General features: G+C 37.2%; 2 protein-coding genes across 2 annotated transcripts; one reads left to right on the forward strand and one right to left on the reverse strand.

Annotated features, from left to right (window-relative positions):
- Positions 1–409: 409 nt before the first annotated feature.
- On the forward strand, positions 410–6160 carry LOC101299707 (rab GDP dissociation inhibitor alpha-like). The gene is made up of 13 exons (XM_004288467.1): positions 410–496; positions 768–830; positions 966–1049; positions 1396–1503; positions 1626–1798; positions 1896–2007; positions 2347–2427; positions 2509–2571; positions 2801–2902; positions 2980–3104; positions 3652–3862; positions 5177–5251; positions 6110–6160. Exons 1-13 carry the CDS (start codon positions 410–412, stop codon positions 6158–6160), a joined length of 1335 nt encoding a protein of 444 aa, XP_004288515.1.
- Positions 6161–6807: 647 nt separating this feature from the next.
- Positions 6808–9808, reverse strand: LOC101300284 (very-long-chain (3R)-3-hydroxyacyl-[acyl-carrier protein] dehydratase PASTICCINO 2A-like). Its single transcript, XM_004288469.1, has 8 exons — positions 9492–9808; positions 9273–9403; positions 9087–9175; positions 8913–8966; positions 7543–7613; positions 7367–7448; positions 7157–7253; positions 6808–7063 (listed from the first exon to the last, which is right to left on the reverse strand). Exons 1-8 carry the CDS (start codon positions 9560–9562, stop codon positions 6993–6995), a joined length of 666 nt encoding a protein of 221 aa, XP_004288517.1. The 5' UTR covers positions 9563–9808; the 3' UTR covers positions 6808–6992.
- Positions 9809–12029: the final 2221 nt, after the last annotated feature.

The following is a 12029-nucleotide window of genomic DNA, read 5'->3' on the forward strand; positions in this document are numbered from 1 at the left end:
GAGAGAGAGAGAGTGGTGTAATAAATTTCAGATCCGGTGAGATAAATGATAGGGATAGGGTAATCTTTTTATTAAGAATCATTGAAATGGGCATAGACATAAGATTTTCATTCAAATGGGCTTTTATTACTTTTTTTTGTGCATTTGGGCATTTTCTCAAAAATCTATTAAGGCTCCACGTGGCGCCCGACGTGCAGATCATAACGGTTTTAACCGAAATTCCAGCGCTTGCTCGAGAGACCCCTTCCTTCTCTTCCCCAACATAACTCTAGCCTCACTTTATTGTTTACCATTTTCTTCTTCCCATTAATCCTCATCTCTCTTTCTCTGCCTACCTATCAAACACACAGAGATTCAATTCAATCAAAGAGGCTCCATCTTCCTCTCTGATCTGATCTGAAAGCTTGCAATGGATGAAGAATACGACGTCATAGTGCTCGGAACTGGCCTCAAAGAATGCATTCTCAGCGGTCTTCTCTCCGTTGATGGTCTCAAGGTACCTATTTAGTCACCCCAATCTCGATCATGTATATGCACATCTCAACCAAACATGCATTGGGATCAATTCGAATTGTTTTCGTAAAGTTTCAATGCATTATAGGTCTTTGATTGTTTGTTTTATTTTCTTCCATCACTTGGTAATTGTGATTTACACTGGTAAAATTGTTACATCACCTAGATCAACTTTCATTGTTGTGTTATAGTTGTATAAGTGGTGGACGAATAGATCTAATCAGGTTGCTACTGTTTTTTTTTACCTGAAATAGGTACTGCATATGGATAGGAATGACTATTATGGAGGAGAGTCTACTTCACTTAATCTCAATCAGGTAAGTGTACATTGTTTCACCTTGCATTGCTACTAAGTGACATAGTTATCTCATATTCTCATTAGTTATGATTCGTATCTGCGTGTGCATGCATTTTCAATTTGGCTATTGTTTGATTTTACTTTTGGATTACAGCTTTGGAAGAGATTCAGGGGTGATGATAAGCCTCCAGAATCTTTGGGCTCAAGTAGAGACTACAATGTTGATATGATCCCCAAGGTATCAAGACTAATGTATATGTTTCTCAGCATTGATCTGTGATAATATGCATATAACTATATACTGTTGATATTTTTGGTCAATTACTTTGTTAACCATAAGTGATTGGATCTAGCTATACCAAAAGAAAAGCAGGGTTCTAGCCAAGCCTATTTGGTGTAACAACATTGTCTTCATGATTCCCAAATTTCTTTATTTATTTTTCTCATCAAAACTTGTTTAGGAATGCAATTTTAGTATGAACTGTGTTTAGTAACTGAAGTCGACTATAAGTGCTGACTGTTGATGATTATTGTTCCACTTGTTCTCAAGACATTCTATATAATCTTTTTGCATGTTTTGACAGTTCATGATGGCAAATGGTGCTTTGGTTCGCGTCCTCATTCACACCGATGTTACTAAATATCTAAATTTCAAGGCTGTAGATGGTAGTTTTGTGTATAACAAAGGGAAGGTATGTGCCTAATAACTATTTGTTTCATTGAGTCACCATTCATTTATCTGCTATATGACATATGTAACTGTTGATTGTCTTTCCACCCTGAATAAGTTAATGAATCTAGCATCATGTTGCAGGTCCACAAAGTACCAGCTAATGATGTGGAAGCTCTTAAATCTCCACTCATGGGATTATTTGAGAAGCGCCGTGCTCGCAAGTTTTTCCTTTATGTGCAAGACTTTGAAGAGAATGATCCAAAAACTCATGAAGGCATGGATCTCACCAAAGTTACAGCCAAAGAACTTATTTCGTAATTCCTCATATTTTCTCCTTTTCATTCTTGACTTTCGCTTGTCTCCTGATACATGAATTGTATGAATCTATTGAAATTTTTGTGTCTAACATAGGAAGTACGGGCTAGATGACAACACAGTTGATTTCATTGGGCATGCACTAGCACTCCACCGGGATGATACTTACTTGGAAGAGCCTGCTCTGGCTTTTGTGAAGAGGATGAAGGTAATGAATCAGTCCTTTTCATATATTTTTTTCTGATGAGTTATAAAAGCTGGAGAGATCAGTTGCATCCTTTTTGCTACGAGCAACCACAGAAGTGATAGTTTCCAAGATTAGAGAGAGGTTTCGTCAATCTATCTTCTGAAGTAGTTTTAATTATTTGAAGCGCATTGAGCTTTGGGGTTCAGAAGCATCATTATTGTATGACCTACCATTTGATCAATAACTGTGACCTATTTGTGAAGATGTTGATCTTCAAGGCGGCTGTTCATACACACTTGCACTTCATAATGAGCTTACCAGTGTTTATGTATTTGATTTTCTTTTTGTTCCTTTGGAAAGTTATATGCAGAGTCCTTAGCACGCTTTCAAGGAGGTTCTCCTTATATCTACCCATTATATGGTCTAGGAGAGCTACCCCAGGTATGTACTCGACCATTGATATTATTTTGCTTTGAATATCCTGCTTAGTTCTTCTGACAATTAGTGCTATGAAATTGGCAGGCATTTGCAAGGCTGAGTGCTGTTTATGGTGGCACATACATGCTCTCCAAGCCAGAGTGCAAGGTACATTTTGGCCTGTTGTTGGTATCAGATGAAATGCTGCTTTATTATCTATAAACCTCTTAAATACTATATCTAGATCTAGTACTGCTGCAAAACAGTGCTGTGTGTCTAAACATAACAGTATTTACTGAGATATGGTGAGAGGTAGAACCAAGTGTGCTTTTGAAGTCAATCCAGTACTTACCATTGGCTGTATCGAGTACATAACACTGATGCTGCAAAATGGCAGGTAGAGTTTGATGGAAGTGGAAAGGTAATTGGTGTGACTTCAGAAGGTGAAACTGCAAAGTGCAAAAAAGTTGTATGTGATCCTTCATATTTGCCTGATAAGGTAACAATATATATCTTTCCGTATCAGCTAGGTCATTTGGCATGAGTAATTTTTACATTAACTGATTTGAGCAACAGGTGACGAAGGTGGGGAAAGTTGCCCGTGCTATATGTATAATGAGCCATCCCATCCCAAACACCAATGATTCTCATTCAGTGCAGGTTATTCTGCCTCAGAAGCAACTTGGACGCAAATCCGATATGTAAGTGCCTTTCCTGTGTGAGTACATAGTCTTACTTGTGTACAGTTGCATTATGAGATGGATAATCCTTCTTTGGAAACCTGTTCTCCAACAACAAGATCATATATGAGAATTGAAATCTCATGTACTATGTTTTAGCTGTCCTTATATGCTCTTAGGTTGAGAATTAGGTTCTCATTAAATGACCATTATCAAATTATATATATTACTATCATTGAAGTTACCTATCTGATGTGTGTACAAATGCACCCATATTGATCCAGATGAATAATGATTGAATTGAATGTTCTTATTGTTTTTCTCATGGTAAGTTTAGTATCCTAGAGACATGAACTTAAAGAAAATTTAGTGACCGGTTGGTTGGATAATGTTAGTATCCAATCAAAGATGTTATGATTGCTCAAGTTCTATATTCAAATGAGATACTCAAGGTTTCATTATATGATTTTTTTTGGTAAAACCTATAATGATACAGCAAATCTTAGAACATAAGTTTAATGCAGACCATAAGACCTTTCTCATTGTGCTCCTGTATCTTCTGTGACAGGTATCTGTTTTGCTGCTCCTATTCTCACAATGTAGCTCCAAAAGGGAAATACATTGCTTTTGTGTTAACAGAAGCGGAGACCGATAATCCTCAGGTTGAGTTGAAGCCTGGCACGGATCTCCTGGGACCTGTAGATGATATCTTCTTTGATACTTACGATAGATATGAACCTACTAACCAGTCTGAAGCTGACCACTGTTTCATCTCTGGGGTAAGAAAACATGACATTTCCATTTTGATTATTTCTAAGCTGCATAAAATTTATACTTCACTTTGTATCCATGGGCTACAACAACTCTTATCAAGGTAGGATCAGATTATATTAATGCTAGAATATGTATCGTCTTTGTTCAGCTGCATTCTAGTATGGAGATTGGCATTCCCTACTTTTAAGGGGATTTCTGTTTTTGACTTAAAGTAGCAACGGCTAGGGGTGGGCATGGGACGGGATGAGACGAGATAGAGCTAATCCCATGGCCCGTCCCAGATATTGAAATCGGGACGGGACGGGACGGGCTTTGTGTTTTTTAGATTTCATCCCATCCGGGCCCTATCCTGGTTGGGACGGGACGGGACAGGATGGGACGGGCCTAATTCCAAATAAAAAAATTTAAAAATAAACTTGTAAGTACAAGAAAGAGTTTTATAGTTTTATAGTGATCTTTACTCTATTAAGTATTAACAAACACTTGTAACACATTTACAAGTACAACACAGTGTAATAAGAGAGTTTATACTACTTACTTTCTCTAAACCTGTCATCACTACTACGGTGTAAGAAGAGAGTCTACAACAATCAACAAATTAAAGTATTAAACATCACTATTATTGAATTGGAGACAACCTATTAACTTAAAGAAATAAAGAGCTAAGATCAAAACACTTAAATAAAAGCTTCAAATCACATATTAATCAATAAAAAATCAATTATTAAAATAGTCGGGACGAGACGGGCCTAAACGGGACTTGAATTATCCGTCTCATGTCCCGTCCCGTTGTATAAGGATGAGATGGGACGGGACGGGCCTAACATTTTGAGATTTAAATCTCGTCCCGTCCCTGCAAATTTCGGGAAGGGACCGAGACGGGTTCGGGATTACGGGATTTTATGCCCACCCGTGGCAACGGCTATTAGTGTATATGAAAATAGAGAATGATCAGAAGGGATATACATGTTTTTGTGGATAATTTGATAGTATGAGGTCTAACTTAGTATTCACTTGAAGTACTATTCCTCTTAGCTTAGAACTATAAATCTACATGCAATAAGATTAGAATCCTCATCTCTAGTTAATAAACTTTTGTTTGTTTGTTGTTATTTTCTAGTGTCCCTCCTTTCCAACTGCTCAGAGAGGACGAGCCTGCTTTGCCGACTAATCGATTTTTGTAGGCAATTGTAGTCAGTTGATTGTGTTTATGCCAAATATAAGTTGGAGCATATTCACATGTGGCTTTCTAGTTTGTGTTTCTTCTGATCAAGAATTTCGAGTCTTTGTTAATTTCTTGAATTTGGAATCTTTTGCAGAGTTATGACGCTACGACGCACTTTGAGACTACTGTACAAGATGTGATTGCCATGTATGGCAACATAACTGGAAAGGTAATTTTTTCAACTTTACTGCGTGATCCAACTTGTAAATTGAACATGCTAGATCCTTGTTAATTTGGACCAAAATGAAGTAAAAATGTCTAAAATTTCCAGCTTTTCGATCTTGAGTGGCGGACGCAGAAAATTTTGTAAGTGGGGGACAAAAAAAAAAAATTGAGGCTAAAGAGCCTCCAGAGACGACTCAATGTCCATTTTCACTTCCACTCCATTAATTTCGTAACTCTTCATGTAGTTAATTTGTATTATTTTGAAAAATATCGAAGTCTTTTTCACCATTTATATGAAATCCTAATGAAGCACTATAAAATTGCAAGCTTTCCAACTTCAAAACTTCAATATATGAATTCAAGTTCAACCAGACCCCTCAAAAGATCACCTAAATTGATACCCAAAACCAGAAATCTAGAGAATCATTTATCAGACTATCTGGGATATATTCCTTTGTGGGTTAATTAACAGATTTTTAAACAATAGATGTATATGTTAAATCATGATGGGGGAAAATCAAATGAACATTGACATATATAAGAAGATGATTAGCAAGAAAGAAAGTTCACTGGGGGCAACTGCCCCCACTCGACCCCTCTGTGTCCGCCTATAGATCGCATAGACTTGCTACACTCTTGTAATTCGTTAAGCTCTAACAGCCAGGGGAGTATCTTGAGGATGCTATGATCATATAGTCTGAAGTTGTAGTTCAATCCATTGCTTCTTATTTGCCTTGCCTTTCTGTTAAGTTGTTTCAGTTGTTAAGCATATATCTAGATTTGCTCAAAGACAGAATGGTATTGTCACATTTGAGTTCTTGCATGACCACAAGCAAACTTATATGGATGCTTCATGCTCTAGGTTCTTGACTTGACTGTGGATCTGAGTGCTGCCAGCGCTGCTGAAGAATGAAATGGAAGAAGATGATTTCTTTTCCTCTTTATTTTTATTTTTTTTTAAGTTTCTAAATCATTTGTGTTCTGATGTTGTACTTTTTGACAATTTTAGCACCTTGTTACTCCAATGAGTCCAATCTGTGTAGATCTGAACTTTCAGATGGAGTAGGATTTTTCTGACTCTTTTTGAAGGGAATTTAATGTTCATTTGCCTTTAATTTACTGTGTTCTCATTCTACTAGAGCTCAGCATTCATTAGATTACCATCCGAGATAGAGTGCCCCATTTTTTGGCTATTATTCCACATAACTTTGGTCCCATAATGAAAGAAAATAATTCTTCTAGCTGAGACTATTTAATGCACCGACTTTCAATTGAATAGAAATGGACGGTTGGGTACGTCGTGTTGTTCTATTTATATTTCGATTATTTCCTGAACTGAGCTGCAATGCAAAGAGTCGGGAATAGGGACAACCATGTTGACACAGTTCATTAACTGTGAATGTTCGCTGATTAGAACCTTGTGTTTCGACACAATTTCAACCCAAATCATTCCCGGTGTGCATCTTGCACGACTGATTTACGAGTTTCTTGTAAAATAATAATCAACAACCAAACAACTTCACGTTCAGCCTACGCCAAGTTATTGTGTTGGGTTGAAGTATATGGCAAAAGATCTGAATAGATTTGTGAATGTGGTGTCATTAGTGATTCTTGGAACCCAAGGTTACGTGGAAAAATTGGGAGAAAGGCAGAAAGAAATGACTTTTTGGAGCTTTTCGAGAATGAAATTCCATCTTACACATGAAAAATCAAGAGAAATTGTACAGAAAAAAGTGTGTTGCCATCTACTCCGCTTTCGATTTTGCAAGAACTTTCTTCCTCTGCCCGAGCATATACCGGTACAAGTGAGGACTGCCTGCAAAAGATAAAGCCATTTTGGAAATGAATAAAAGAGATAAAGTTAGACAATCGTGGTAACATATGCCAACAAATGATTTATACTATATACCTGGGATATAGAATGCGATGGCTATAACTGCAACATTGAAGTACTCGAGAGAGAAATTCCACTTGTTTGGCATCCTTATACAATACTTCTCAGAACTCTGCAAATGAATCAGCATGTAGGCTTTAGTGATTAAGCAGATATCACACCTAACTGCCCCTCAAAAAAGAAGGGAAAAAATAATGGTGCTTTTATGATCATGTAGTTTGATACCTTAATGTGTGGCAGGGCAAGATATGTTAAGCCAACTTCACTGGAGATCCCAATTGGATACAACAATATGAAGGTGCTGTACCTACATGGCGTGGGAAAAAAAAAAAAACGAATAAGTATCACAGAACTCAAATGAAGTCCATTCAAATACAAGCCGGCATAAAATGACGTAATACCTGAGCCACTGGAGCCATGAAGGTGAGAAACCAAGAGACTCCTTCATGCCATAGAAAGAGTAACGAATAATCTGAAATATCAAAGAAATAAATGTGAATATATTCTCCAACTTCTATAATTTATTAAGTATTGAAACTGATAGCAGTCAATTATAGGATGCAGCCTAACTTTTTAGTTTAAAATTCTGGAAAAGTCAACAGAGAAGCAATTTTGCTCCCATACCACTTAACATAAAGGCTAGCACAGAAGTTAGATTAGAAGTAGAAGAATTTTAAGCCTTAGCTATGATAGGTTATTAAACAACATGAACTTAGAAAGCAAGCAGGCTTGGGTGATCTTTCATTAGCTGACTGCTTTTAGAAATAAAGTTGCCTGCATACTTCAAACTGTGATTGCAAAAGGCTTTTTATTAAGCTAAAGGCCAGGGTAATGTAAGTCCTTTTATAGGCTTTCAAACAAAAATGTATAAACTTAACTCTTTCAGTATAATAATATCCGAACTTGGATGATAACCACACATGGCATGAAACATTTTTATCGGGTGAAATGAAATACCATCTTTAAAATTGAGATCGAACGTGACAATTGATGTTCTAATGGAAAGACCCAGCTAGAGTTCCCTCATGCCATTTTATGGGAAGCAAGGCTTATTATGCTGAATGCTCCAAATAAATCACTCGATTTCCTACTTCGATCTTGATTTAGAATAGACTTTAAGGACCCATTTTCTTAAGGAACAACAGATAAAAAGATACATACACTGTAATCTTTTCTAGTCAATTTATGACACTACTTTTTCCACATCGTGTTTCTCAAGGGAATTTGACACCAGACATGTACATGCTATACTAAGTTTATCTGTAGTGCATATTTTGAAGCAAAATGTATTCTAAATCATTTGCTAAAAGCAACAAACTCTGGTGGCAAAAGACCTTTCCTTATAGTCTTATACCCTTTAACTTGGATGAGAATCACATATGTCAACAGATGCACACTCCATTATCTGAAAAAAAACAAGTATCTACCTTAACCATGAATATCTGAATGATTAAAGTCCTCTTTCAAGGTGGACAAAGTCATTTAATTGGAAGCAAAGACCAATTAACCTTGATGCACCAAATACAATTTCTTGATTTCAAACTTGGATCTTGATTTGCAGTAATGTTTCTAAACCAGATTGTAGATGTAGCTAAAACTAAAAAGATAAATACACTATAGACTTGCAGATCACTAGGGAGTTAGAACAGCAACATTTTCCACAGATTTGCTAATAGTGCAGTTTCTATTAGCTACAACTTCACAACAGACAATTTTCCACAGAGCTGTGAACAATTAAAACGGAAAGAAAAGGAAAATCAGTATCACTTGCCTCAGTGATGGACCAGCTGATGACCAAAGAGCTCACAAGCACATGACTCTGAACCTGCAGCAATAAGCAATATCTTGGTTACTAAAAATCCCAAACCTCAAAAACCAAAAGCCAAAATCTTTAAAACATATAATGCCTAATTGTGAACTACAACTTCAAAATTCTCATAGCAACCTCAGGAAAGCTCCACAGAATCCCCCAAATCAGAAACAACCTCGAACTAATCTGCGGCAGTGTGGCTGTTATAGGAGATCTCACCAAACCTTCACACACAAAAAACCAATAAACAACAACACTCAAAAACCAAAACCCACCACAGAAATCACCCAAAAATTCTCAAACTTTCTCAAAGCAACTCACCCACTAAGCCATGAAGAATCTCCAAAAACGCAGCGGATTGAGCAAACTGAAGTGGGCGCTCCACGGCATTGTAAACCTCCTCATGGCCCGATTCCCAAAGCGTCTTCACAGCAAGATACAGCACCTGAAACCTGAAACCCAGAACCAAAATCGAATTGGGTACTCGAAAAAACGAATGCACAAGCAAAAAGATTCAATTTTTTGTTCTGGGTCATCTACCATCCGATGAAAACGGCCCAGTTATAGAGGGAAAGATAAACCCTTCTGAGAAGAGACAAGGATCCCGCCATGAAAAGCTTAATACTGTGACACCAAAGCACAGCCGATTTCTAATAATATATAGCCAATCAGGCTAGTGTAGTAAAGACACAGGACAAATGTGTTGGTGAGTTAGCTCAACGTTGCAACCACTTCAACTAGACTCATCAGACTTTATGGCCATAAACGACTAACCCTCAAGTCCCTAACTTGTTCATCTAACATGCACCATTCATGGGCACAAAGGTCGTTGCTTTAATGGTTGAATACGAAGGAGTGGGTTGTTCTGGGAAAGCGAATGTGTGACAAATGGGTTTACATTCCTCGCATCACATGGCTGCTGCATGTTGCTCACATGCTTGCTACATCATTCCAAGTTTGCGACTTGATGAGACAACATATAGTTACTTCAAAGATACAAGTGTATGTACGGTGAACCTATGAGGCTATGATTAGGGTGTATCAGATAGCAAGCTCACCACTATTAGAATCTCTGCATGGAGATTTGGAACTCTTCTTCTACTTCTTTTTTTTTTTCTTTTCTAAAGAAACTACATTAATAAACCGGGGAAAGGAAAAAATTAAAGGCATAGAAATGAAGGATCACGCCCCAAAGCCCCATTGCTAAAAAGGCTCGGCTTCAAACATGGAGCTTTCGTCTCATACTAGATCAAATAATCATAAGAAAATATTGTTATGTGAGTCAGTTTCAGGGCTGTAAGCAAATATAGACAATATCAAACACACCACGATGTTGCCCATTTTCATTTACATTCACAACACCATGGCATACATTTTTATCGACAATCATAGTTATAGATTCCTTATTAAGGGGGACATTTGTAGCCAATCCAGTTCACATTTAGAATGATGTTGAATCTTGATAAGCGGGCTATACAACGTGGTACGACGACGTGTGTGACTGTTCACCACAACATGCAAGATTTGGTGAAACAAATATACCCAAATTTTATCCTCGATTTTGCATCGGGGGCATTGTTTTCTCAAACTATGCACTTCGTCCTCATATCTTAACTCTTGACCAAACCTCAATCCACTTCGTCCTCAAAATCATATCTCTAGATCTCTTGGGCCGAAAGACCATTGGACCATGATCGCTATATGTGACCTTGTAGCTGTCGTATGTGAAGTCACTCAAGGACAAGAAGCATGGTAGGTGATGGTTAATAGGGTGAGGTTGAAGAAGATTCGTACATTTAGAGATGAAGCGGAGCTGAAGCTAAAGCTTTTGTCTGTACATAGAGCTTTCGTTTCATACTCGATTAGATAATCATAAGAAAATATTGCTATACGGATCAGTTTCAGGGTTGTGGGCGATATAGACAATGTCAAGCACAACACGATGTCGCCCCGTTTCATTTACACTCACAACACCATAACATACATTTCTATCAACAATCATAGTTCTAGATCCCTTATTAAGAGGGACATATGTAGTCAATCTAGTTCACATTCAGAACGATGTTGAATCTTGATAAGTGGGCTATATAACGTGGTACGATGACGTGTGTGATGGTTCACCACAACATGCAGGATCCGGCGAAACAAATATATCCAAATCTTATCCTTGATTTTGCATCGGGGGCATTGTTTTTCCTACGCCCATTATTTTTACTAAACCGCCCTTTTAGAACCTTGCATTTCGTCCTCATATCCTAACTCATGACTGGAGCCCAATCAACTTCATCCTCAAAGCCATATCTTTAGATCTATTGGGCCACAAGACCATCGGGCCGTGATCACTATACGTGGCCTTGTAGCCGTCGTATGTGAAATCATTCGGGGACAAGGAGCATATGGGAGGCGTTCGTCAAAACGATCAAAGACTTGGACTGGATGTGAGTCCCACCTACTTATTAGGAACTGATTCTTGACAAACCCTAATTTGAAACCTAAGGAGAGAGATGAGTTTAAGTATCAAACCCTCTAGGCATACCCTCACATAATTTAAATATATACAGATAATTCAACCATAAATATACATATACTATCCTCAACATTAGAAAACTGCTGGACTCAAAGGTTAGTTTATATATCTCACCCTTCTCTTTCATGGTGATCTTCTCCGTCTTTTTTTCATTCTAAATAAAATATACGGATCTCTCCCCTTTCATCCCTGGTGATCTTCTTCATCAATCTTTTTCTATTCTTAATTGATATATACGTGTGAGGTTGTTAAATCTATTAGGTTCTTCGTACCAATTCATAGTATGAGATTGTTATTTGTAGGAGTATTTTAGTAATCAAATTATTTTTAATTTTGATTTTATATGGGTATACAACATTAATCATAATTAGTTTCATCTTTATTCAAATTCAAATTCTGTATGGTAAGTAAATAGTTGAATGAAAATTAAATAGCTGAATGAAAATGAAATACTCTCATACTGTTCTAGGATATTCTGTATCTTTCTAGATATTCTTTATGTGTGTCTTGGCCTTATGCCAATATGATATGTAGTTAGACTAGATCTATGT

Source organism: Fragaria vesca, linkage group LG1 (genome assembly GCF_000184155.1).
Source record: "Fragaria vesca subsp. vesca linkage group LG1, FraVesHawaii_1.0, whole genome shotgun sequence".
NCBI classification, from domain to species: Eukaryota; Viridiplantae; Streptophyta; class Magnoliopsida; order Rosales; family Rosaceae; genus Fragaria; species Fragaria vesca.